Source organism: Bubalus kerabau, chromosome 2 (genome assembly GCF_029407905.1).
Source record: "Bubalus kerabau isolate K-KA32 ecotype Philippines breed swamp buffalo chromosome 2, PCC_UOA_SB_1v2, whole genome shotgun sequence".
NCBI lineage: Eukaryota > Metazoa > Chordata > Mammalia > Artiodactyla > Bovidae > Bubalus > Bubalus kerabau.
The window spans coordinates 163,604,189-163,626,274 of record NC_073625.1 but is presented as its reverse complement, the minus strand read 5'-3'; the positions used below and the strand labels follow the sequence as shown (position 1 = coordinate 163,626,274).

Sequence of the window (22,086 nt, the reverse complement as noted above, 5' to 3'; positions counted from 1 at the left end):
GGAGCCTGGCGGGCTACGGTCCATAGTGTCCCACAGAGTCGAACGCTACTGAGCCGACTGAGCACGCACGCGTGTACGCATACTACTTTTCACCTTTATGTGAAGAACAGTCTTGAAGGTAAGTTACTTTTCTTAACTGCTAAACTATTTCCTGGCTAAAAACTCAGCCCTGCAACTCACCTGAAATATGAGGTAAGTCTAAAGCCATCGCTCCCACCTGGCACTTCTCTGATGCCTTCGGGCCACTAAGGGAAGCAGTCCATCCTCACCCGGTATTCAGGGCTAAAACTGTGAACTGCTTTGAGAGTTCAGGGTTGGGATCAAGGGAGTGGGTCACCTTGGCTCAAACCCAGTGCTCCGGACATCACAGCCAAACCTCTTCCTTCTGATTCTGTAAACCAGGAAAAGTATTCTCTGTCCACAAGCCCTGGCACCATCAGGCAGAAAGAACCACTCCAAGGAGGAGACCTGCCACACCCATGACACTTTGTGGTTAAGAGAATTGAGTTCAGACCCCAGTGGTGCCAGGAATCTGTGCTGTGGTCTTGGACAAATGCCTGTTTCTTCACATAGAAACAGTGAGAGCTCCAAGGGGGTGCTAGGGGTGAAGGGGTGAAGCTTCATGGCACCTGCACACAGTAGATACCCAATAAGTATGCATCATTCCACTCAAGATGAAGCAGAATATTCATTTTTGAAAAATATTTATTAAAAAACTAAAGTGAATGTGGAAAAAAAACCCAACAAACCAAACCCAACACATACCTTTAAATAGCAAGCATATGACACTGGTTATAAAGCTTTTCCAATTCTACTGATCTAGTCTTTCCCACCATCTAAGTTAAGGAGGGCCTCTGAGGGAAGCCAGGTGTAAACAGGTCATTTGTACTAGTGATGAGCAAAAACTAACTACGTGAGAGCTATCAATGGCTACCCTTTCTGCTTTCCTAGGCAGTCCCTCCCAAACACAAGAGAGTGACTAGATCTCAGGACTGTGTTTGTGGGGATTTGTGGTTCTTGTTTTAATCTGGGAGTGGGGGTGTGTGGATGAAATAGAAAGACAGACAAATCAGTAGAGGGTAATCGGAAAGCACCTTTAAAATCTGGACCCTTTCCCACAATTTACCCAGTAGTTCTCAAACTTTACTGTTGGAAAGCATCCCCTGATGAGATTGTTAAATTCGCAGGCTCCCGAAATTGCATGTTTCAGATAAGCACTCCATTGATTCTGTGCACACTGGTTAGCCATCCGGTTTGAGAAACACTGTTTAAAATGTAGTAAAACAATTCCTACCTCCTTAAACACAAGGTAAAAGCAAAGTTAAGGACTCTGCTGACAGTCACTGTGCTTTCGTCAACTTGGAGGGACCAATATAGGGAGGCAGGAAGGAGCCTCCAATTCCTAACAAACATCCTGGTCTTAGAGGAGCCCAAGCAACCTGTCAGGTGCTGTTCAGGAAGGAAGTAAAATTTAATAATCAAGTTGATTTCCGATCATAGGATGGCCTCCAAACGACTAACTGGCCAACCTCCTCTGTCCCGGTTTAATGAACTTCGTTGGGCCAGTGCCAGATGGGAAGCTGCCGTTCAGACAGGACACGGGGAAACTGTGGGTCCTGACTTGTGAAGACATTGTGAATAAAACACCTATAAAAACCTTTATTAACCAGAGAGTGCCACGCCCAAATCATGTCAGTGCGTCACGGACAACATGTAGAAATAGTCACATTGATGCCGAGGTTCCCATTATCTGCAAAAAGATGCGCTATGGCTGTGTCGAACACCAGGCAGTCGCTGTTCATGATGGCTGCGGACACACCATCGTGGATGGACCGGGGCGTGGCCTCCCAGGTCAGTCTCCTCCGGTTTCCGTTCAGTTCCAGTCTGTAGGCGAAGTTCTCCGCCTGCTTGCGAGTGCCGATGAGCAGGACGATGGCGAAGAACTGCTGGTGGCCCTCATACTTCTCTTGTTTCTCCAGCACCAGCATGAAGTGATGGCCGAAACACGACTGCATCATCACCCAGTCCACAGCTCCTGGCAGGTTAATGTCTGTGGCCAGGAAGACGATGTCCTCTCCCTGAAGGGTGGTGATGCTCTTGTGGGCGTGCATGAGATGGGACATCACGGCTTCCAGGGACCCCTGCCACTTGCAGGAAGCACCAGGACAAGGGCAAGAGTAGGGACGGTATTCACAGATGTCTTCATGCTCCGGCTTCTCGGTGTGGTGCAGGGTCAGGGAACAGCCCGTGGTCGCATACTGCAGGGACAGAAAGCAGCACAGTGAGACACTGGGGGCTTCCTCCACCTCTGAGGCTGCAAACCTCAGGTTTTCCAGACTCAAACTGCCTTTTTGTTTCAACTACTTTCGTTCCAGGTGAGTTAAATATTGCAGACTGAAACATCTCAGTGCCTATTCATCCTCTGCACTGCCATGCATAAGATCAGGGGCCCATCCTGGCCAGGAATAAGCTGCATTCCCGCCCCTGTTCCAACATTGTTGAAAACATGAGAACTGAAGTACTCTTACAAATTTTTCAAACAAAATTGTGGAGCCAGCCCTAGAAAACCTGGCTTTCCCCTTATTTTCTGTGAATTTAAAGATTTTTAAAAAGAATTTAGAATTGCTTGTGTGCATTGAGTGCTAAGTCACTTGAATCATGCTCGATTCTTTGTGACCTTATGGACTGTAGCCCTCCAGGCTCCTCTGCCCATGGGATTTTCCAGGCAAGAATACTGTAGTGGGTTGCCATGCCCACCTTCAGGGGATCTTCCCAACCAAGAAATGGAACCAAGGGATGGAACCCGCATCTCCTGCATTGGCAGGCGGTTCTTTACCACTAGCACCACAGAATTGCTTAGGGGTAGGACAAGGATGAATGTCATCTCTGGACTAGTTTTCACTGACAGTTTTGCAGATGGTGTAATTCCCCCGTTGGCCCCGTCCACTGCTTCCTGGCTCCAACCGTGACCGGCAGGTGGGCTGTGGGAAAGCTGCCCTGTGGCCCCCTGCTCTTGCTGGTGGAGTGACCAGCCCAGTGCAGAAGAGGGCTGGAGATCCCTCACATTGCTAGAACCGTGACCTCACCTTCACCTTTTACCCCCTGCCCCAAGGGTGGGCTTTGGACATATATTTTTTAGGAAAAGAAAGCACATTCAGAAACTCAGGAGACTGCTTTTCAGTTTGGTTCCAGCCAGTGGAGCTTAGAGTGAGAAGGGCCTCAGTCTCCTCTCAAAGTCCGCTGGACTTGCCTCAGACCCCTTCCTCAGGCCCCTGTGCTCACCTCCTCGTGACCAGGTGGTCAGGTCCTCCTGACAGGCCTGGGAGGAAGGGGAACTAGAGTGGGTGCTAGAGTGGGCGCTTGTCCTAGGCGGGTTTCCCAACACAGTCTGTCCTTCAAACGCTGCCTTAATAGGGAGGGAACAAAACCTTTTTCTCCCTGCACATTCCTGATGGATAAATCACATCTATCGCGAGAAAAGACCACACCACAGGAATTAAGACTTCTGTACCCAAACTTCATGAGAATGACCCTGCTAACTCCCGGACACCAGATGGAGAGTGAGTCCACCAGTAGACACTTGCTCAGAGGACTATGCTGTAGTTTTGTCAAGAATAAGGAAACCTGAATGACCTCTTCAGGTGAAACCAGAAGTCAGCTTCCTCCCTGAGCCCAGAGTGGCAGGTACACCATTTGGGTTCCTGCACTTGGATTCCCCCACCCCGTGCTGAGACATGAAGACATCAAATGATGGCAGGGCCACATCAATTTTCTTTTTGGTCCCACTGGGTGACTTGCAGGATCTTTGTCCCCTCACCTGGGATTGAACTCAGGGCCACAGCGGTGAAAGCCCCGAGTCCTAACCACTGGACCACCAGGGACTTCCTCTGCTTCATTTTTCTAAGATGCTGTGTCCAAGGCTGAAAACACAAAACCGAACCCCACAGCTGTTTCTGCTTCTCCCTACCCGTCCTTAAGGAATAAACCCTTATAAATTTTAAAAATAGGTCAAATTCTGATCTTTGCAGCTGAATTAAATCACTAGCAGTAAGCAGGCCCTGAACATCTTCTCCTTACAAGACCCTAAGCTGCAGTCACTGAGAAGCAGATACGGAGGAGAGAAGGCCGCCACCACCCTTAGGGAGATGAGTCTCCCCTAATAAGGAAGAAGAAGGTGGCTTAGAGAGAGACATGCAGCTCCTTCCTCCTCCGTACCTAAAGTGAATTATAATGGTCTTCAGTAGAAATTGGCAGAAATAGTTCACTGTTATTTATTAATACTGTGCCTGTAGGAACTGCTTATTCATCTTTGAAAACCATGGACTAATTTTAAAAGCATGGGTATAAAACTTAATCAAGAAGAAGGAACAAATTTACTTATCCAGATATATTTATAGTTTGTGTTCCTAGCAGTGTAAGGCCCTAAAAAAACCAAATCTCTATTAACTTTGTCTTAAATCCAGGGTGAGGCTCAGAATACAGAGCCTTCTGAAACTCTTCTGTGAGTGATGGGTGAGACACTTCTGCCAAGTGTTTAAAAACACACATCCAACACAATAAAAATAGCAAAAATTAACCCAGAACCTGGCCAATTTCCTGGCTGAAACAACCCTCAATTTTTGGATCTGAAGACCTTTCAGAAGGGGCTGTTTACCACAGTCACCCAGGAATAATTCCAGGAACGAGAAGAACTCTGGTTTAGAATGTACAGAAAAAGTACCACCTGTCCCCTTCCCCAGCCCAAAGCCCCAAACTACTCCAGGTTCACCAAGTCAAATGTATAACAAATATTTATCACCAAGCAATCATTTGAGAACTTTTTCTTGTGTAACTCAGGTAGGAATATTTATATTCTGAATTACTGGTTTGCCTTACAAGTCACATACTTTTCCTTCCACCCAAATATAGAGAACAGGGGACCTCCCCAAAATACACAAATAGACCAGGCATTACTTAGCATCTGTGTGGACAGTGACCTTGTGAGAAAAGATCTTACTGCTGCCTCTATTAACTTAGGTAAATAAAACTTTAAAGTGTTATGTGCTTATTCTGCTTTTTCTGAACAAGCTGAACTTTAATGCCGATCTATTCCTTCTCTTTTCCATCATGGGTGAGGGCGTGTCTTCATGACCACGGGCGCCACTGTTAGGACGACCGAATTAGAGATGGTGGTCTCTAAAAAGAAAAGATCTGGACTTTAAACATGTGTGCACTCAAATGCACACAAACACATGCACTCTCGCGCCACATCTGGTACTTGTGACAGTCTCGCCATTGTTCTGGAATGATGCTCTTGTCATTACATTAGCAGTGCTCCTGCAGGGATCAGAGGGCTGCCTTTGGGGTCTGCAAATCTCCTGAGGCAGCCTGTAGAACGGTTTAGGGGCCTCTGAGGAGCAAACCCAAATTGCATGGGTCCCTGGGCTTGTGTCTTCTCGATAAGCGCCAAGGGTTTCTAAGGGCTGCCACCCTCTGTGGCGCAGATCCCGCCCCTGTGGTGTCTGCTGTCAGAGGGGCTGTACCATGCAACAATAAACAGCTCGAACACATCAGAAATACAGGTACCTATGCAAAGGAAGAAGGGGGGGCAGGGGTGACAGGTGATTTCAAAGTGGAGACACGTTGATGAAGGCGGGTATGGGAAGCCTCACGGGGGAGGAGGCAGATTGTGGAAGGAATAGTTCCATCTGGTTCTAGCGTGGGGTGAGTGGAGCATGTACTGGGGACAAAACCTAATGAGCAGGCGGGTCCAGGTTCCGTCCAGGACGTTATTGACAGTTTAGTTCATTTCCAGCGTTTCTCTGCAGCAGCACTACTGACAAAGAGCAAATGCATCTTGGTTTGGGGGCTGTGCTGTGCGCTGGAGGGTGTTTAGTGGCATCCCTGGCCTTGAAGATGCCAGGCGAGTCCCCCCCGCCCAACGTGGTGACCACCAGAAATGTCACCAGGCATGGCCACATGTCTCCTGGGTGGCAAAATCACCCGAGTTGAGAGCCCCTGATTTCAGTGAGTGACACAACCCGGCTGGGCAGGCACACTCCCAGGCGTGAGGAGGGGCCGCAGCAGGAAGCTGGTCACTGCCCTGCCCAGCGGGTGCCACCCGGGGCACTTCAGGAAATAATCCAGCCGCAACACACAGCTAGACCTCGATGGCTTGAGCAGCATGGATGGAGGCTGGGGCACTGGTTCCACCCGTTTTAAAGACTGACTCATCCCAGCCATGTGGTCATCCATGGCCACACCAGGGTCAGAGCCTTGTGTTTCTGGATCCTCTGTGGCTCTTTCTCTGAACAGAGCAGCTTAGGAGTCAAAGAACCAATCTTTTGCCAAAAAAGAAATTGGCCTTGATCTCCCCACCCAAGCCCTCCCAGCCTACCACCCAACATACACAAAACCCAGGGTCCACAGATATGCTGTTTCTGGAAACTGGTTCAAATATAACTTCTTCCTGGTTTGCAAGGAGAAAAACAGCCCCAAACGCGGCTATCCCCAAGGAATGAGGCAGCAGCACATCACAAACAAGTAACCAGTAATTAGGCCCTCCCCGCCTTCTCTGGCATCTGGCAAGAAAGTCCTGAGGTTTCCCTCCTCTCGCTCTGGCCAGGGCCTGCCCACCCGGCGGGAGGGTTCAAAGGATGCCCGTTTTTCTTGAGACGACTGGTTCTTCAAGGCATACACTTGTCTCTGAGATAAAGCACCTGGGCTGCTTTGCAGACGGCTGCCTGCAGCCTGGGACACATCTGCGGTTATAAATGAGATTTCCCCCCCAGGAAATATCTGCTCATCTCCCCTGGGGGGTGGGGCTCGAGGTGGGATTTGCTTTAAGTAAACCCCTCTTTAAGCTGGGGGCCAGGGGCGGCACGACCACACACACAAGCCCAAAGCTAAAGAAGAATGCACGGCAGGGGGAGAGATGGCCCAGCAAAGCAATGTAGAAATAACACTTCTGACTTTTCCTTTAGAAATTTTTCACGTTGCGATGGCTCAAAAGTCTTGTGCAAACACATTCTGCTGCTCTGAAAAGGCGACAGAGGACCCTGGTGCCTCATTCTGATGTCTTTGCAGAAAGCAGTAAATAGTGCCAATTCTTTCCCTGGACATGGGGTTTGAAGGTGGTTTTATTTAAGCTGGAATTTAGACAAGGTTTTCTCCTTTTTGACACAGAGACCCCTTGACACACAAATACACATGACAAGGTACGTCAGAAACATAGTCAAACACTAGACACCTGGTATTTATTCAGGAAACACAGGCATATTATATTTGTTTAAGGAATAAGTATATAAATGGAATTCTTAGCCTGGGTGCTAGTGAAGGTCGTGGATTCCATGACTGGTTTAGAGCAAGTTTTTTCACCTATTTAAATCTGAGTCCAGTCAATTTAAGGACGATTTGCTGAACTCTCAACAATCAACAGTCTACGACACTGGAGGCACTGGGAACCAACCAGGTCCCTCTGGGGACTGTGAGGTAACCGCCTTGCCTCCACCTGCTTACCTCCTAGGAAACAGTGAAGTGTATTAGCAGACTATCTGCCGGTACCTCAAATGACAACATTTCAAGAAAAGCAAAACATAATAGATACTTGTTGCTGATGCTTATAAATGTCTGAATTAGACCTAAGAAATGACCTTGTCTTGGGGTAAGCAAAAGCAAACTGCACTTCCTTTCCATCTAAATAAGCTGTAAGCATCACAGAATGCACACGGATGACCAAACATCTGACCCTGGACTGGGAAACCAAAACTGCTACAAAGGGCATTACTGGGGCAACCGCTGAAATTTGAATATGGACTCTGGATTAGATAAGAATATCTACGCCGTATCACATTTCCTGATTTTGATAACTGTACCATAATTACATAAGAAAATGTCCTTGATTTTAGAGGAGAGGCACAGGGAAGTCCTTAGGGATAAAAGGACAGGGTGTCTGCAGTTTCCATGTTATAGAGAGCACGAACAGTAAAGCAAGTGGGCAAAAAGGAGCTAACTGGTGAATGTGGATAAAGGCCATGTGGGAATTTGTACTATTATTGCAAGTGTCATGTAAATCTGAAATCATATAAAACAATCCAGAGGGACTTTCCTAGCGGTCCAGTGGCTAAGACTTTGCACCTCCCAGTGCAGGGGGCCTGGATTTGATCCCTGGTCAGGGCAACCCACTCCAGTGTTCTTGCCCGGAGAATCCCAGGGACAGAGGAGCCTGTTGGACTGCCATCTGTGGGGTCGCACAGAGTCGGTCAACTTAGCAGCTTAGCAGGGAACTAAGATCCCATGTGCCACAACTAAGACCCGGCACAGCCAAATAAATAAAAATGAATATTAACAAAAAACCCCAGAGACTAAGCATATTCATCCTTCTGGGGGTAGAGATTCTTTTTGCAGACTTGAATGATTATTGTGATAGTTTTTTCTTTTTCTTTTTTAAGGAAAATATACTTTTAACTACATGCTGCTGCTGCTGCTGCTGCTGCTAAGTCGCTTCAGTCGTGTCCGACTCTGTGCGACCCCATAGACGGCAGCCCACGAGGCTCCCCTGTCCCTGGGATTCTCCAGGCAAGAACACTGGAGTGGGTTGCCATTTCCTTCTCCAATGCATGCAAGTGAAAAGTGAAAGTGAAGTCGCTCAGTCGTGTCCGACTCTTCGAGACCCCATGGACTGCAGCCTACCAGGCTCCTCCATCCATGGGATTTTCCAGGCAAGAGTACTGGAGTGGGGTGCCATTGCCTTCTTCATTTAACTACATACTTGCATGTAAATGCAACTAAACTAATAGTTTATCTTTTGTTAGAAGCTCTTGGGACTCATTTTAGTGAACCAACAAAATGTGGCAGTGAAGACATCAATTGTTATAATTACCAACACTTTTTTGACCCCCTCCCCACCCAAAGAAGAGAGAGCCTTCTCTGTTGCTCCTTGGATCCTTCCAGAGGTTTGTGGGCACCTGACCAGATCTATGGCCCTGGACAATGGTTTCCAGGTTCACGATCCACCACCCTCAGTGCTCCATGGGAAACTCCTGTTCGCTTCCAGACCACATCTGGAAGAGGAGCTCCAAGTATCAAACATACCTGCATCCCTTTGATAAACAGGTAAACCCCTTTTAAGCACTGGAGAGGTGACCCCATGAATGGAATCAGAGTTAGTTCAGTCGGAAGGGTGGACCCTGACAGTATAACAGGTATGATCAGCAGACGATAAAAGGCTATTGGTTGAAGTCTCTGTTTCTCAACACTGTTTAGACTTGATCAAGTGGGTGCTGCAGCTAAACCTAGTCTAGACCCATATAGTGGTAAAACATATCTTAACCAGCAGTTACACTTAAATATTACCATTTTCTTTAACATTTTAAATTTTTATTAATGGCTGCGCTGGGTCTTTGCTGCTGCGTGTGAGCTTACTCTTGTGGAGACCGGCGGCTGTTCTTTGTTGTGGTTCACAGGCTTCTCACTGCAGTGCCTTCTCTTCTTGTGGCTCACGGGCTCCAGGGCACACAGGCATCAGTAGTCGTGGCTCATGGGCTCAGGAGCCGAGGTACATGAGCTTAGCTGTTCCGTGGCATGTGGGATCTTCCCGGACCAGGGATCGAACCCGCTGGCGTCCCCTGCGTTGGCAGGTGGATTCTCAACCACTGGACCAGCAGGGAAGTCCAATTTTACCACTTTCTAACAGGACTTCTAGCAATCCAAGCTAGCTCTTTTGTGACTAAAATTTTTTTATCTTCCCCCCAAAATATCACTGAATGATCCCACGTTATTTTCCAATTAATTTATGGGTCTGTTAATTTTGCTTATTGACTGATTTATTGCCTGCTTCCTGTTCACCCACTATTTGTTGGTAGATGAATAAATATTAGATTTATCTGCAAAAGATGATTGCTCTCCACCATGTTACTTTTACTTTAATTAAGTCTTACTGTGGAACTTAGAATTAAAAAATAATTCAATAGATCTTGAGACTATGTAAGAAAAAAATGTACATTTTAGACTTCATTCATTCTGGGTTGAATGACTTCTATAATTTTTGACCAAGGCATTTCACATACTTTATTTACATGAACTATTTCGACAGGGGTGTCTTTAGCTTTTCTGAAACCTTACCTAGATGGGAAAACAGGATGCTGTTGTCAGTCTGATGGCTGTATATCACTTTTGCTTATAGTGTCTTTGCAACCACTGGTAGAGTGGCTGTGATTGGAACTCAAGTAACCAGTGTCTTGTGTAACCTTGGATTGAGGCTGCCTACCCTGTCACCTCTGAGTGGGTCTATAAAACTACCTGCCAAATAATCAGTCCTTGACTGTTATTACCAGTGGAGAAGTTCAGACTTGAGCAGCAGGAGAAATGACATCTCTTTTTGTGACTTCATTATAATGCTCACCCTGCATCTGTTTGTCTAGCATCTTTCCTCTAAGAACCTCAGCGGATTTTCACTTAAATGGTACACTCCTCACCTCTGCTACGAGGTAATGCAAAGACAGAATTATCAGAATGCAGTCTTAGTTTCACAGATGATCGTATGAGAAGACAGTGTCACTCAGTCCCCGAACTGTCCAACAGTGGTGAGGCTAAGCAAACACTGACGCTGAACTTTATAAACTTTCTTCCGGAGAAGGCCATGCTCATGAAAACCTTGGGCTTAAAAATTCTCCTTTTTGCCTAAGAAAAAGTCAACAAACCCCACGTGGCAGGGCTTTCTTACTGAAGGTGACTTGGTGGGAGAATCCGGCCTCTTATTATCGCAGTCATCTGAGAACATCCTGCTTTTGGGGAGGTGTGTGTGTCCAAATGTGCATGTGTGTGCGCGTACAAAGACTCCTTGGGATGGCAGGGGTTTCTTTTTAATCTTGGAAGTGTTAAACAAAAGTTGACTTTTGACCGAGTATACCTCTCATCTGACCATAGCTCGAGCTAGCAGGCAATACCCTCTGTGGACTTGGAGAACCAGTTTCGTGAGGTCCCTTCAGAATCTCTGCTGAAGCAAACAAAAGCAGGAGCTGGAGTGAGAGGCTTTATGGACCTTGTCCAGCCTTTCTCAACACCCTTCTTCCTGCCAGCTTCCCAACTGCGAGATCACATTCACTGCCCTGCCCACCCTTCAAACGCTCCTCCATCTCTCTGGACGCTTTATTTCTCAAAGGATACAACTGAATTCACAAGAAAGCTTAAGTGGTAGGGCTGCCAGATTTAGCAAATAAAAATACAAGCCGCCTAGAACGTTCCAGGCAGTTATTTATCTATTAAAATTTAACTAGGCATCCTTATTACACTAGCAGCTTCAGGGGGACCACTGCCATCCCTCCAGAAGCTACTGTGTGAGCCTGGAATGGGAAGGAGATCACCTCAGCCAGGCAGAGGGGTAGCAGAAAAGACACTGTGTGTATAATTACTAGGCACCTTCTGGGGTTTCTGCTCCCCTGAAGTGCAAGCTCAGTGTTTTAACCAGTGGACCACCAGGGAAGTCCTCAAACTTACAAATTTTGAGCAAATTTCTTAGGGGGGATGTTAACCATGTCCTGTTTCCTTTACAAAGTAATTAGGAGGATAACACGAGATAATGTACCCAGCTTGGACCAGGTAAACAATGTTTTCTACAAGCACTAGCCTCCCACAAGCCCTATCGGGATATTCCATCCCTTCCTTTCTTGCGGACACCCTGCTCATCCTCCTTAATACAGCTCTGACACCACAACTGAGGGAGGCCTCCAGACTCCTCTGCTCCTACTACTCAGAAGGGCTCTGTTGGCACATCTGTCTCCACAATTAGACTCAATTTCAGAAGGACGGGGTGGTAGGGGAGGCAGTGGTTGGCTAAACAGATTTTTTGTAGGAAGAGAGGGCTTGGGGCTGCAGGGTATTCCAAGGCATGGGTGGGTCTGATGAAAAGTTAATGGGTAATCAGGAGGAGCCAACTCTGGCCTGATGTTACATGAGGGAGAAAAAGTAGGCACTAGCGAGAAGGAAATGGCAACCCCACTCCAGTGTTCTTGCCTGGAGAATCCCAGGGACAGGGGAGCCTGGTGGGCTGCCGTCTATGGGGTCGCACAGAGTCAGACATGAATGAAGTGACTTAGCAGCAGCAGCAGCATTAAAGCAAAAGGATAACACTCATTGCTGGTGATGCTGGAGAGAAATGGGCACTTGGTGCCCATTTGATTCTATGTGAAAAAGCAGTTTGGCTTTATGAGCAAAAGCTGATTTCTGCACATGCTCTTTGTTCCTACCATTCAACTTGCAGGAGTTTATCATTAGGAAATAATTATTTTCTTATGCACAGGGATTCAGTTATAGCAGTACTTTTTCTTTTTTTAAAGCACAATAAGAAAACAATGATTTAAATGACCACAAACAGGGGCTTGATTAAATAACTCTGAGACATTCATAACCAACATCATGTTCCATAACATTCCAGAGTTAATGGAATTGTAATACTATCTAGTCATTAAACAGGATCTTAAGGAATATTTATCAGTATGGAAAAGCAGTCACAATGTATTAGATGAAAAAATAGGTTATGAAATAGTGTGTGAATTTCCTGTTTTACCTGTTTTTCACTGTTGGTTTTTTGTTGTTGTTGCTGGTTTGTAAGTTTTGATGTAGAGGTACGTTTGCGAGGACATATGCAAAAATGGTGTAGTGGTTATTCTAGGTGGGCAGGATTATAGAAAATAGTAGCAAATTAAAATCTTCTGTGTTCTACATTAAAAAAAGATCATAACTTAAAAAAAAATACGCATAAAAAGTTCCCTAATCTAAGCAGGTTTTCCCTTCTAAAAGCATTAAAGAAATTTTTAAAAACTCTCATCACTGAAAAACCAATGCCAGAGCCAACTTACCTAGTTCTATGGAAACCCTATAAGACTAGGAATATGGAAGAGAAGCTCGATGGGAGAACTGATGGGAGAAAAAAAGATTCCTTTTTTCCTTTTTTAGGGCTTCCTTGATAGCTCAACTGGTAAAGAATCCACCTGCAATGCAGGAGACCCTGGTTTGATTCCTGGGTCGGGAAGATCCCCTGGAGAAAGAATAGGCTACCCACTCCAGTATCCTTGGGCTTCCCTGTGGCTCAGCTGGTAAAGAATCTGCCTGCAATGCGGGAGACCTGAGTTCGATCCCTGAGTTGGGAAGATCCCCTGGAGAAGGGAAAGGCTACCCACTCCAGTATTCTGGCCTGGAGAATTCCATGGACTGTATAGTCCATGGGGTCACAAAGAGTCAGACATGACTGAGCAACTGGACCTGACCTCAGACTCCAGTCGTTTGCTTTCTGTTAGTTTCTAACTGTGTGCATTTATTTAGTTTTAACTTTGTGCTGAGCACTTTGCATGAATTACTACCACAATCATCACCCCATTTTAGCAAAAAGCCACTGAGGCTTGGAGAGGTCACCAACCAGTAAAGACAGATAGGATTGGGACCAGGAGGCTCAAGTAGGGCCTGCCTTCAAAACTACCAGAGTTAAGAGGTGAAGGGGAGGAGTGGGAGAAGGAAAAGACCCAAAGACACCACCTCCATTAATTCAAAGTTTTGAAATAGGGCCCAGGCCCACACATTTAATACAGGGGTACCTTCCATTCATCTCGACAGCTAAAAACTAGGAAGGGGGTGACCTTTTATCTCATGGACACTATACAGTATAAAAATGATCACAATACAACTTTTACCCAATTGGCAATGAGAATGTCAGTTTCACAGTTTTTAAGAAACAAATGGAGAATGGATGTGTGGGGCAAAGTTGATGCAATTCTGCTAGGGAATTCTCAGCATCTCTCATGAGCTTTAGAAAGTATACTCAGGTGAATGCTGGCATTCACTCTGGCACATGTATACCTACTGTGTGCCCTTTTCAAAGAGTGAGGACCTTACGGGTGTGAATGAGAAACGCCACTGTTCACAAATTTTGTCAGACGTACAAGTTGGACAATAAAGATATTTTACATTGAGGTCTTCCTATGTTCATGTGTATACAGCACTTTATATAGGGCTTCCAAGAAAAAAACAAAAAGGGCAATTCTAATCCATCCTAAGCTGGGGACTCTATAGGTCAGACCTGCTGTGCCTTTTGGTTTTTGTCCACTCTGGCTGTACCAAAGATCAATCTTTAACAATGATTTACTCTAGTTCCAGGCCTTGGTGACCTGTGAAAAATCTTTGGCCAACTCTGTGTAGAATCATCATTAAACTTCCAAGTATTCTTTTCATGCATTCTAGTGCTTCTGTTCTTGATTTTACACTCAAAAGCTGTCCGTTGTCTTCTGGAAAATCTTGAGCCTCACCAGAAACACATGTGGACCCCAGTGCTTGCCAGCACAAGCTTCTATGGGCCAACCCAGTCAACTTCAGCCAGGAGTGAGGACGGAAGGGATAACTTCCAAAGTAACTGATTTTGTCTTAGGGGAATTTTTGAGGTTCAGAAGAGATCCCTGAAATGGTTTTGGCAAATTGGCTTATCCCCTCAGATTGTTAGGTGACTGATCACCCATCATCTAGCAACTGCTCTGATCCCACCCACCTTCCATCTGTTTTGGTGACACAGAAGTCCTCGCCAGCATTGCTAATCTGACCTGAGAGCACCCACCAGCTCAAGGTTATCTCTGTTCTTTTTAACTGACGAAGAAACAGATCTAAGGAGCTAGTGACAGGACTGAGATCACAGAAAGCCAGGATGAGAACCCAGTTCTGTCTCCTGACTAGTGCCTTTTCTCTTGAACAGCTCACTAGATTCCAGAATTTTAGGCAGAAAAAGATATAGTATATCTTTTGGTATAGTCATCTTGTCCAGCTCTTAAGACATTCAGGTGCAAAGAAATAGACTGACTTGAACAAAGTGTCAAACATCTAGTCAATAGGACAACAGTTCAGGTCTTCCAAAGGCCAGAATGTTGGCATTTTCTCTCAGCAAAACAAAGATGAAAAGGCAGTAAGCCGTAACAGTCGGGACCTATCAGAATTCCAGACTTCATATGTTCTCAGAGTCAAATGAGAACTTCCAGGTTCAGTGGATGTTTTCTGAAAGACAACCAGGTCAGAAGTTACACCCAGGAAGCTGGAGTTTGGTCTACAGACACGGTTGGTTTGGCCTGCAAGTGCTAACTTTACATCTGAATTTGGACAATGTTTAAAAAAAAAAAAATCGAGACATTTAACATTTTAAAAATGCAGATTTCTGAATTTTCTTGAAAAAAAAAAAAAAACCCAAAGATCTGGCATGGCTGCCATCACATTCCCATCCTGGCCCATCAGCCAGAGTTGAGCAAAAGTTGTGATCCAACTCCCAACCACTTCCACTGCCCCTGCCGTCGCTTGAACCCTAAGGTCACATGGCAGATGCCCCTCTCCCTTGCATTACCTGTCCCTGCTGGTGTTTAGCATTTCTCCCCATTGGAATAGATCAGTCCACACATTTTAACTTCTAATTGGATTATCTGATCTGACTTTAAGATTTTTTTTTTAAATGTGGACCATTTTAAAGTCTTTACTGAATTTGTCACAATATTGTCTTTTCTTTTCTTTTAATGTTGGTTTTTTGGCTCAAAGGCATGTAGGATTTTAGCTGCCCAACCAGGGATTGAACCCACACTCCCTACCCTGGAGGACAAAGTCTAAACCACTGGACCATCGCAGAAGTCCCTCAGCTTTTTTTTTTAAAAGAATACAAACAACACTGTCACAATCCAACTACAGACAAGAAGTATCTGACGAGGCTTTCTAGTTCAGTATTTGGAGATAATGCTGCTAGAAACTTCTACAGAAACCAAAGAAAAGGTGGAAAGAAAATGTCTCATAGTGTAAGAGGGCTGGGGTGTGTATTAGTATTTCCTATAGTTTTGGAGAGAAATAACTCTTTGCGACCCCATGGATTGTAGCTGCCAGGGGAATTCTCCAGGCAAGAATCCTGGAGCTGGTAGCCATTTCCTTCTCCAGGGTATCTTTCTGACCCAGGGATCAAACCTGGGTCTTCTGCATTTCAGACAGATTCTTTTACCGTCTGAGCCACCAAGGAAGCCCCAAAGAAAAAGTGGAAAGAAAATGTCTGATAGTGAAAGAGGGCTGGAGTGTGTTTTAGCATTTCTCATGGTTTTGAAGAGAAATAGTTGGCTGATATTAAAATACACTGTGGAGTGGGGGGCCCCAATTTGTCAGCCTTCACTTCTCCCCCTGCATCCACACTCTCCAGAGAGGATGGTGGGTTTGTGATAAGGGGACAGGATGTCAAAACTTCTCAGGCATGGCACAAGTCATAGAATGGACTAAAAATACCCCAGGTGGCAGAGAGCCATACTCTGATAGAGATCCTTTTTTAAAAGGAGATCTGAGCTAACAGTGCATGTGGTGTCCTCTGTCACAGGTGCTGGCAGGACTCTAGCCTTTAATTATGTGACCCCCTCCCTTTTTGGTGACTCATACCCTGGTTCAGAGGGTAAAGCATCTGCCTGGAATGCGAGAGACCCAGGTTTGATCCCTGGGTTGGGAAGATCCCCTGGAGAAGGAAACAGCAACCTACTCCAGTATTCTTGCCTGGAGAATCCCATGGACAGAGAAGCCTGGTGGCTTACAGTCCACAGGGCCACAAAGAGTTGGACACAACTGAGCGACTTCACTTTCTTTCCACTTTGGAGCCAATGGAAGCATGAGCAATTCAGAGCTGGATTGCTGCTGCTGCTGCTAAGTCGCTTCAGTTGTCTCCGCCTCTGTGCGACCCCACAGATGGCAGTCCACCTGGCTCTGCTATCCCTGGGATTCTCCAGGCAAGAACACTGGAGTGGGTTGCCATTTCCTTCTCCAATGCATGAAAGTGAAAAGTGAAAATGAAGTCGATCAGTCGTGTCCGACTCTTCGCAACCCCATGGACTGCAGCCCATCAGGTTCCTCTGTCCATGGGGTTTTCCAGGCAAGAGTACTGGAGTGGGTTGCCACTGCCTTCTCTGAGAGCTGGACTGAAATCCCCCCAAATATTGGATGCATAAGCTATTCCCCCTTACCCTTTGATCTTCCCACCCCCCAAGCCCTACAAAATTCCTCCCAATAAACTTTATAGTCAGCAGCTATGTTGTCTCACTGGGATGTGTCCATCTGGTGACCTCATCCAGTTGGATGATTTTGTTACTGGTGTCAACCTCAGGTTGTGATCTGGAGCCTCCGAATATAACCTCAGACTCCAAATCAAAGGATGTGTGCCTTCAGGATGAAGGTTTATGGACTGGTCCACCGTGTGATCTCAAGTCACTTAACTCTTAACCTCTCTATAGGCGCATGTTTCCTCATCTGAGAATAAGAAAGGCAGACTCATAAAAGATAACCCACACAAAGGACCTGGCATGCAGAGGGCCTCAACAAGCATTCCACAGAGCCTCCCTTCTTTTCATGGAGTTCTAGAAGCTACAGGTCCTTAGAAGTTGAACAGTCCAATCCCCTCATTACAGATGAGAACATCAGGCTCTCAGAGGTAGTCTCTCGGGCAAACAATGGCAGCGCCAAGCAACTCTTGAGAGCTGGCTTCTGGTATTTTACCCAACACAGGTTTTCTCCCACGAGCCAGCCCATGAGAGACTCAGAGCAAGTGGGTCATGGCAGTCCCTATGACTTCCAGGAGCAAGTGTAAAGCACAGGGCTGGCCAAGCAGACCATTGTGTTGGAGTTTGCCACAGGCCTTACCACTCCCTATTGCTCTCAGCCTTCCCAACGAATATTATTTCAGTTGCTTGCTGGGTCTCTGTATCCATCCAAGTTTGATTTATCCAGACTAACTGGTTGAGCTCCCCTGTCAATAGTCTGGATTACTGATCAATCAAAGTTGAGGTGTGCATATTCCAGCTTTATAAATCTCACATATATGTATTTACAAAAAGTGACCTCCCCCCCGCCAAGGTCACTTTCTAAGCTGGGTTCCTGGTCTGTAGGGGGATGGCTGACCTTGTTTAATTTTAGCTTGCAAAGCAATGGCTTTGTCCAGCCGCAGTCTTACAGAATGGGACCTTTTTAAAAATCAGTGACATATACAGAAACACTGGATACCCTTGATTCCCAAGAGACCTCTTCTTCAAGACATATCACATTAGGAAAGAATATATACTTCAGTAGGAACAAGAATTCTGGATTCTGAAAGTGAAACTTCACACTTCATATAGCATGCTATAACTGACCCCATTCTCTAAGGAGCAAGCAACATAATGCTCTTATGATACTGCTTTAAAAAATAAATTAGAGATAGCTTGTTCAGTTGCTGAGTTGTGTCCGACTCTTGTGACCCCATGGACTGTAGCCCGCCAGGCTCCTCTGTCCATGGGATTTCCCCAGGCAAGAATACTGGAGTGGGTAGCCATTTCCTTCTCCAGGGGATGTTCCCCACCCAGGGATCGAACCCGCATCTCCTGCACTGTCAGGCAGATAGGGATAGCTGACTGATATCAAATGCTCATTTGTAAAATGTTATTCATCTGAAATCATTTCTTCTGTTAGCCACTAAAGGCCTAGGGGAAAGTGAAGGGCTGAGAAGATGGCTCCCCAGAAACCCTGTGGGGCATCCCCCACCTACTCACCCAGCTTCCACAAAATATCTCAAACCTCAAATATCCACTCTTATGTCACCAATCACCAAATCTTCCCTTGATCACTAGGCTGCCCCCTTGTTCATGACTTTAAGAAAATTTTGAAACTGTTTTGTGTAAATTTTATGACAAACTACTACTGAGCTGGGTGCATTAGTAAGCACTGCATGAGGAGTGGTTCAAATCATGATAATTTGAAGGTTGAGTGAAAACCCATAGCTCAAACACAAGTTCAAATGCTTATTTGAATATGCTATTTTAAACCCTATTTGTGGCAGGACACAGACCAAATTAAATCACTCATTTTACTGACATGCGTCCCAAGCTTCAGTTCTCTGGTGGATTATATTTAATTTAAAAATAAGCCCTTGCCCTATAAAAGTAAGCAGCAGCAAAGAGAAATCAATGCAAGAGAGCCTAAATGGCCCATGAGGCGCTTTACCAAAAAAACTCCAAAAATATTAATGACATTATTTCTAAGTTTAAAAAATGAACTGTATGGTAAAATTCTAGGTTATAATGGGGTAATATAGATAATGTCTCTATCTGCTCCTGAAACTGCTCCTGAAGATTTTTACCCAAAAGATGTAAACTGATGTTACAGTATGACCACAAAATGCAAAATTATGCAGCCATTTAAAATACAATGAGATAGAGGTAGACTGCAGACATATAAAAATATGTGTGATGAAACGAACTTAAGTCAGCAAGCTGCAGAAGCCATTTTTGGAGAAAAACGTATGTGTGCACGTATAAACCTTCCTGACATTAATATCTACCATTCTATATTCAGCTGCGGAGAGTGTATTAATACATGGTTAGAAAAAACCCCGTGCAGATGCATACTAAACCTAACATCGGTGGGAAAGGAGGAGAGACGTTTGGGTCTTTCACTTGTCTCAGTGATGTGCCTTTTTTTTTTTTTTGCAAGGGCACTAATAATCTTCTAACTAAACAAAAAATAAAGTGGTGGGCTTTAAAGAACTGTAACAGCTCCTGCTTGCCCTTCCAGTTAAATTCCCCATCAACTCTTGTTTTCACCCCACTTAGTAAAATAACACAACTCCTCAGTCTTTGGAAGGCTAGGAGAGGGAAAGGCGTGGCTTACAAGGTTTTCTTGTTGTTGGAGGAAAACAGGCTGTAGGCGCCCTTTTTTTTTTTTTTTTTTTTTTTAGCTACACTCCCGAGGGCTCCCACGTGTCAGGGGTGCGCAGAAGGCAGACGCGGGGGCCAGGAGGAATCCAGTACCAGTCCTTCCAAGCCCAGCGCTGGCGAAGGGTGCGTTTAATTCGCTCCTTTCCCCTCTCCTCTGTCCCCCACAGATAGTCAGCTTCTGGGTCCAAGTTTTCCTTCGGCGGCCCAGCTCTACCCAGGCTGAGTACACGTCTGCAGAGAACGCAGGCTCCGGGTGGGGACAGCGTGATCGCGTGCCAATCAGGCTGGGGTCAGTGATCGGGCAGCAGTCGGCCCAGAGCTGCTCCCAAAGTGGACAGGTGGCATGGGGGAGGGCGAACACGGTGTAAACTTACCCCCCCACCCCCCCACCCCTCCCCACCCCCGTTAGTAAGAGAGAAGCCCACTGCCTCTCAGCGCCCGCGAATGGGCTGGGGACACAGGAGTCCCTGGAGGTCGCCGGGGGGAGGTGCGTGGCTGGCACCTGGGCTTACCTTGCAGGGAAACAGAACTGCCGAGGCCACCTTCTCCATAGCCAGGTTCCTGATGCTGGGCGTCAGGGCGCCCCGGCACGTCGGGCAGCAGCTCAACTTCTGGCGGCATTGGTTACACACCAGGTGCCCGGCCTGGCACTGCAAGATGGGGGGCAGGACATAGTCAAAGCAAACCGGGCACTCGAAGAGCGAGGTCAGCTCGTGGTGCTGCGGAGACACGGGGCCAGCCCCTCCGCCGCCGCCGCCGCCGCCGCCGCCGCCGGGGCCCGAGATCACCGCCGCCGCGGCGGGCACCGCGGACGAGCCGGGGCCCGCAGCCGAGATGGTGGCGGCGGCCGGGGGCGCAGCCGGGGACGGAGCGTGCTGTGGCTGCGGCGGCGGCTGCTTGCTGCAGGGTTTGTTAGCGCTGGGGCCGGTGGAGGACGGGCGGCTCATTGCGCTCCGAACCAACCATGGAACTGCGGGCGCCTGCCTGCCGCCGGGCCGCCGGGGTCAAGGCGGTGCGCGCCCCGCGGGCGGCGGGCTCCGGGGCAACGCCACCGCGCCCAGCCCCGGACCGAGCAGCGGAGACGATCGGCGCCGGGCAGGATGGGGGGCCGGACCGCGCTGACGATCTCTGCGGTCCCCGGCGCTCGGAGCACCCCTCCGCGCCCCCAAACTCCTCTCGGCGGCGTCGCGGCCCCGAAGCCGAGCGGTGCGCAGAACCCCGGCCCAACAGCTACCGGAGCGGCCGCTGACGCAAGCCCCGGGGGCGCGCGCGGACGTGACGCTTGGACACGTGTGCGGCCGCCCGGGCGCGCGGGGACTGGCAGAACCACCCGGAGCTGAAGCTCCGGCTCCGCCCGACTCCAGCTGGCAGCTCTGGGGACCGCCTAGCGCCGGCGCTTCCTACCCGGGCTGCGGGCCCTGCCAGCGCCAGTGAGCATGCCCGGCTAGCCGCTGCCGCCGCGCGGGGTCTCCTTTTCCGGGCCGCGTAGGATGCGGCCCTTCGGCAAGGCTTCGCCTGAGTTCTTTGGCCACACCCCGGGGAGTCACGCCAACGCGTTTCGCGGGCGGAAAGCCGAAGGATAACTTTAGGCGGGGCGGGGGCTTGGATAGTGGGCGGGGCGGGGCGGGACGCGGGTGCCCAGGGACAGGTCGGAAAAAACCGAGAGGTTTCTCTTCCCAGGGTTGAGTCAGCAGCGCGCGGGGGAGGCGTGACCGCGGCCAGGGCGGCTCTTAGACCCGGAGCTTTGGGCGGGAGCAGAGCAAGGGGCTCGGGATGGGTCTGCAGCGGGTGCAGGACCTAGTGCTGGGATATTAAGGATGTGTTTAAACCACTCTTTGGTTCTGCTCTTCCCAGGCGGAGAGGAGGTAAACTAGTCTTTCACCTTTGGACCTGCCAAAGCCTTCGTTGAATTGAGTTGAGCGCCTCTGACTTGCTAGAGGGCCAGGGAGGGAGTTCACGGACAGAGTTAACTAAAAAGAGTTGGAGATCGCCAGAATCTAAGAATGCCAGAAATGTGGCTTGGGTCCTGAAACCCCGGGAAAACAGTGGATGATGTTCCAGTACAACGCATCTTTATCTTTGAGATCCCGCGGAAGTCCAAGACTTTGATGGCAGGATGTGGGCCCTGGTCCCACACGCTCAGCGGAAGCCCTGGAGTGAGAACCACAAGTTAACGTGTACGGAGTTGAATTGCTTTTCTGCAACTTTGACCCACTGACACTGGAATTGAGGCAATGAGCTTTGTAGGTGGGACTCAGGTCATTCTTTGTAGGAGAGGCAGTGGTAAAGATTAGGTGGAAAATGGACCTCTGCTTACCATCGGTGTGACTTTGGACAAGTTCTTTATTTCTCTGTGTCTCAGTTTCGTCATTTGAGAAAGTGG

The 22,086-nt window shown here is 47.6% G+C and overlaps 1 protein-coding gene across 1 annotated transcript; it reads right to left on the bottom strand.

Annotated features, from left to right (window-relative positions):
* Positions 1–687: 687 nt before the first annotated feature.
* On the bottom strand, positions 688–21,280 carry SIAH2 (siah E3 ubiquitin protein ligase 2). The gene is made up of 2 exons (XM_055569363.1): positions 20,216–21,280; positions 688–2,258 (listed from the first exon to the last, which is right to left on the bottom strand). Exons 1-2 carry the CDS (start codon positions 20,648–20,650, stop codon positions 1,701–1,703), a joined length of 993 nt encoding a protein of 330 aa, XP_055425338.1. The 5' UTR covers positions 20,651–21,280; the 3' UTR covers positions 688–1,700.
* Between the last annotated feature and the right edge of the window lie 806 nt (positions 21,281–22,086).

Excerpts from the sequence above, each read along its gene's own strand:
- SIAH2 (XM_055569363.1), bottom strand. The coding sequence starts at position 20,650 with ATGAGCCGCCCGTCCTCCACCGGCCCCAGCGCTAACAAACCCTGCAGC. Across the intron at positions 2,259-20,215 it reads CAGTTCTGTTTCCCTGCAAG|TATGCGACCACGGGCTGTTC; the intron begins GTAAGCCCAGGT and ends CTGTCCCTGCAG.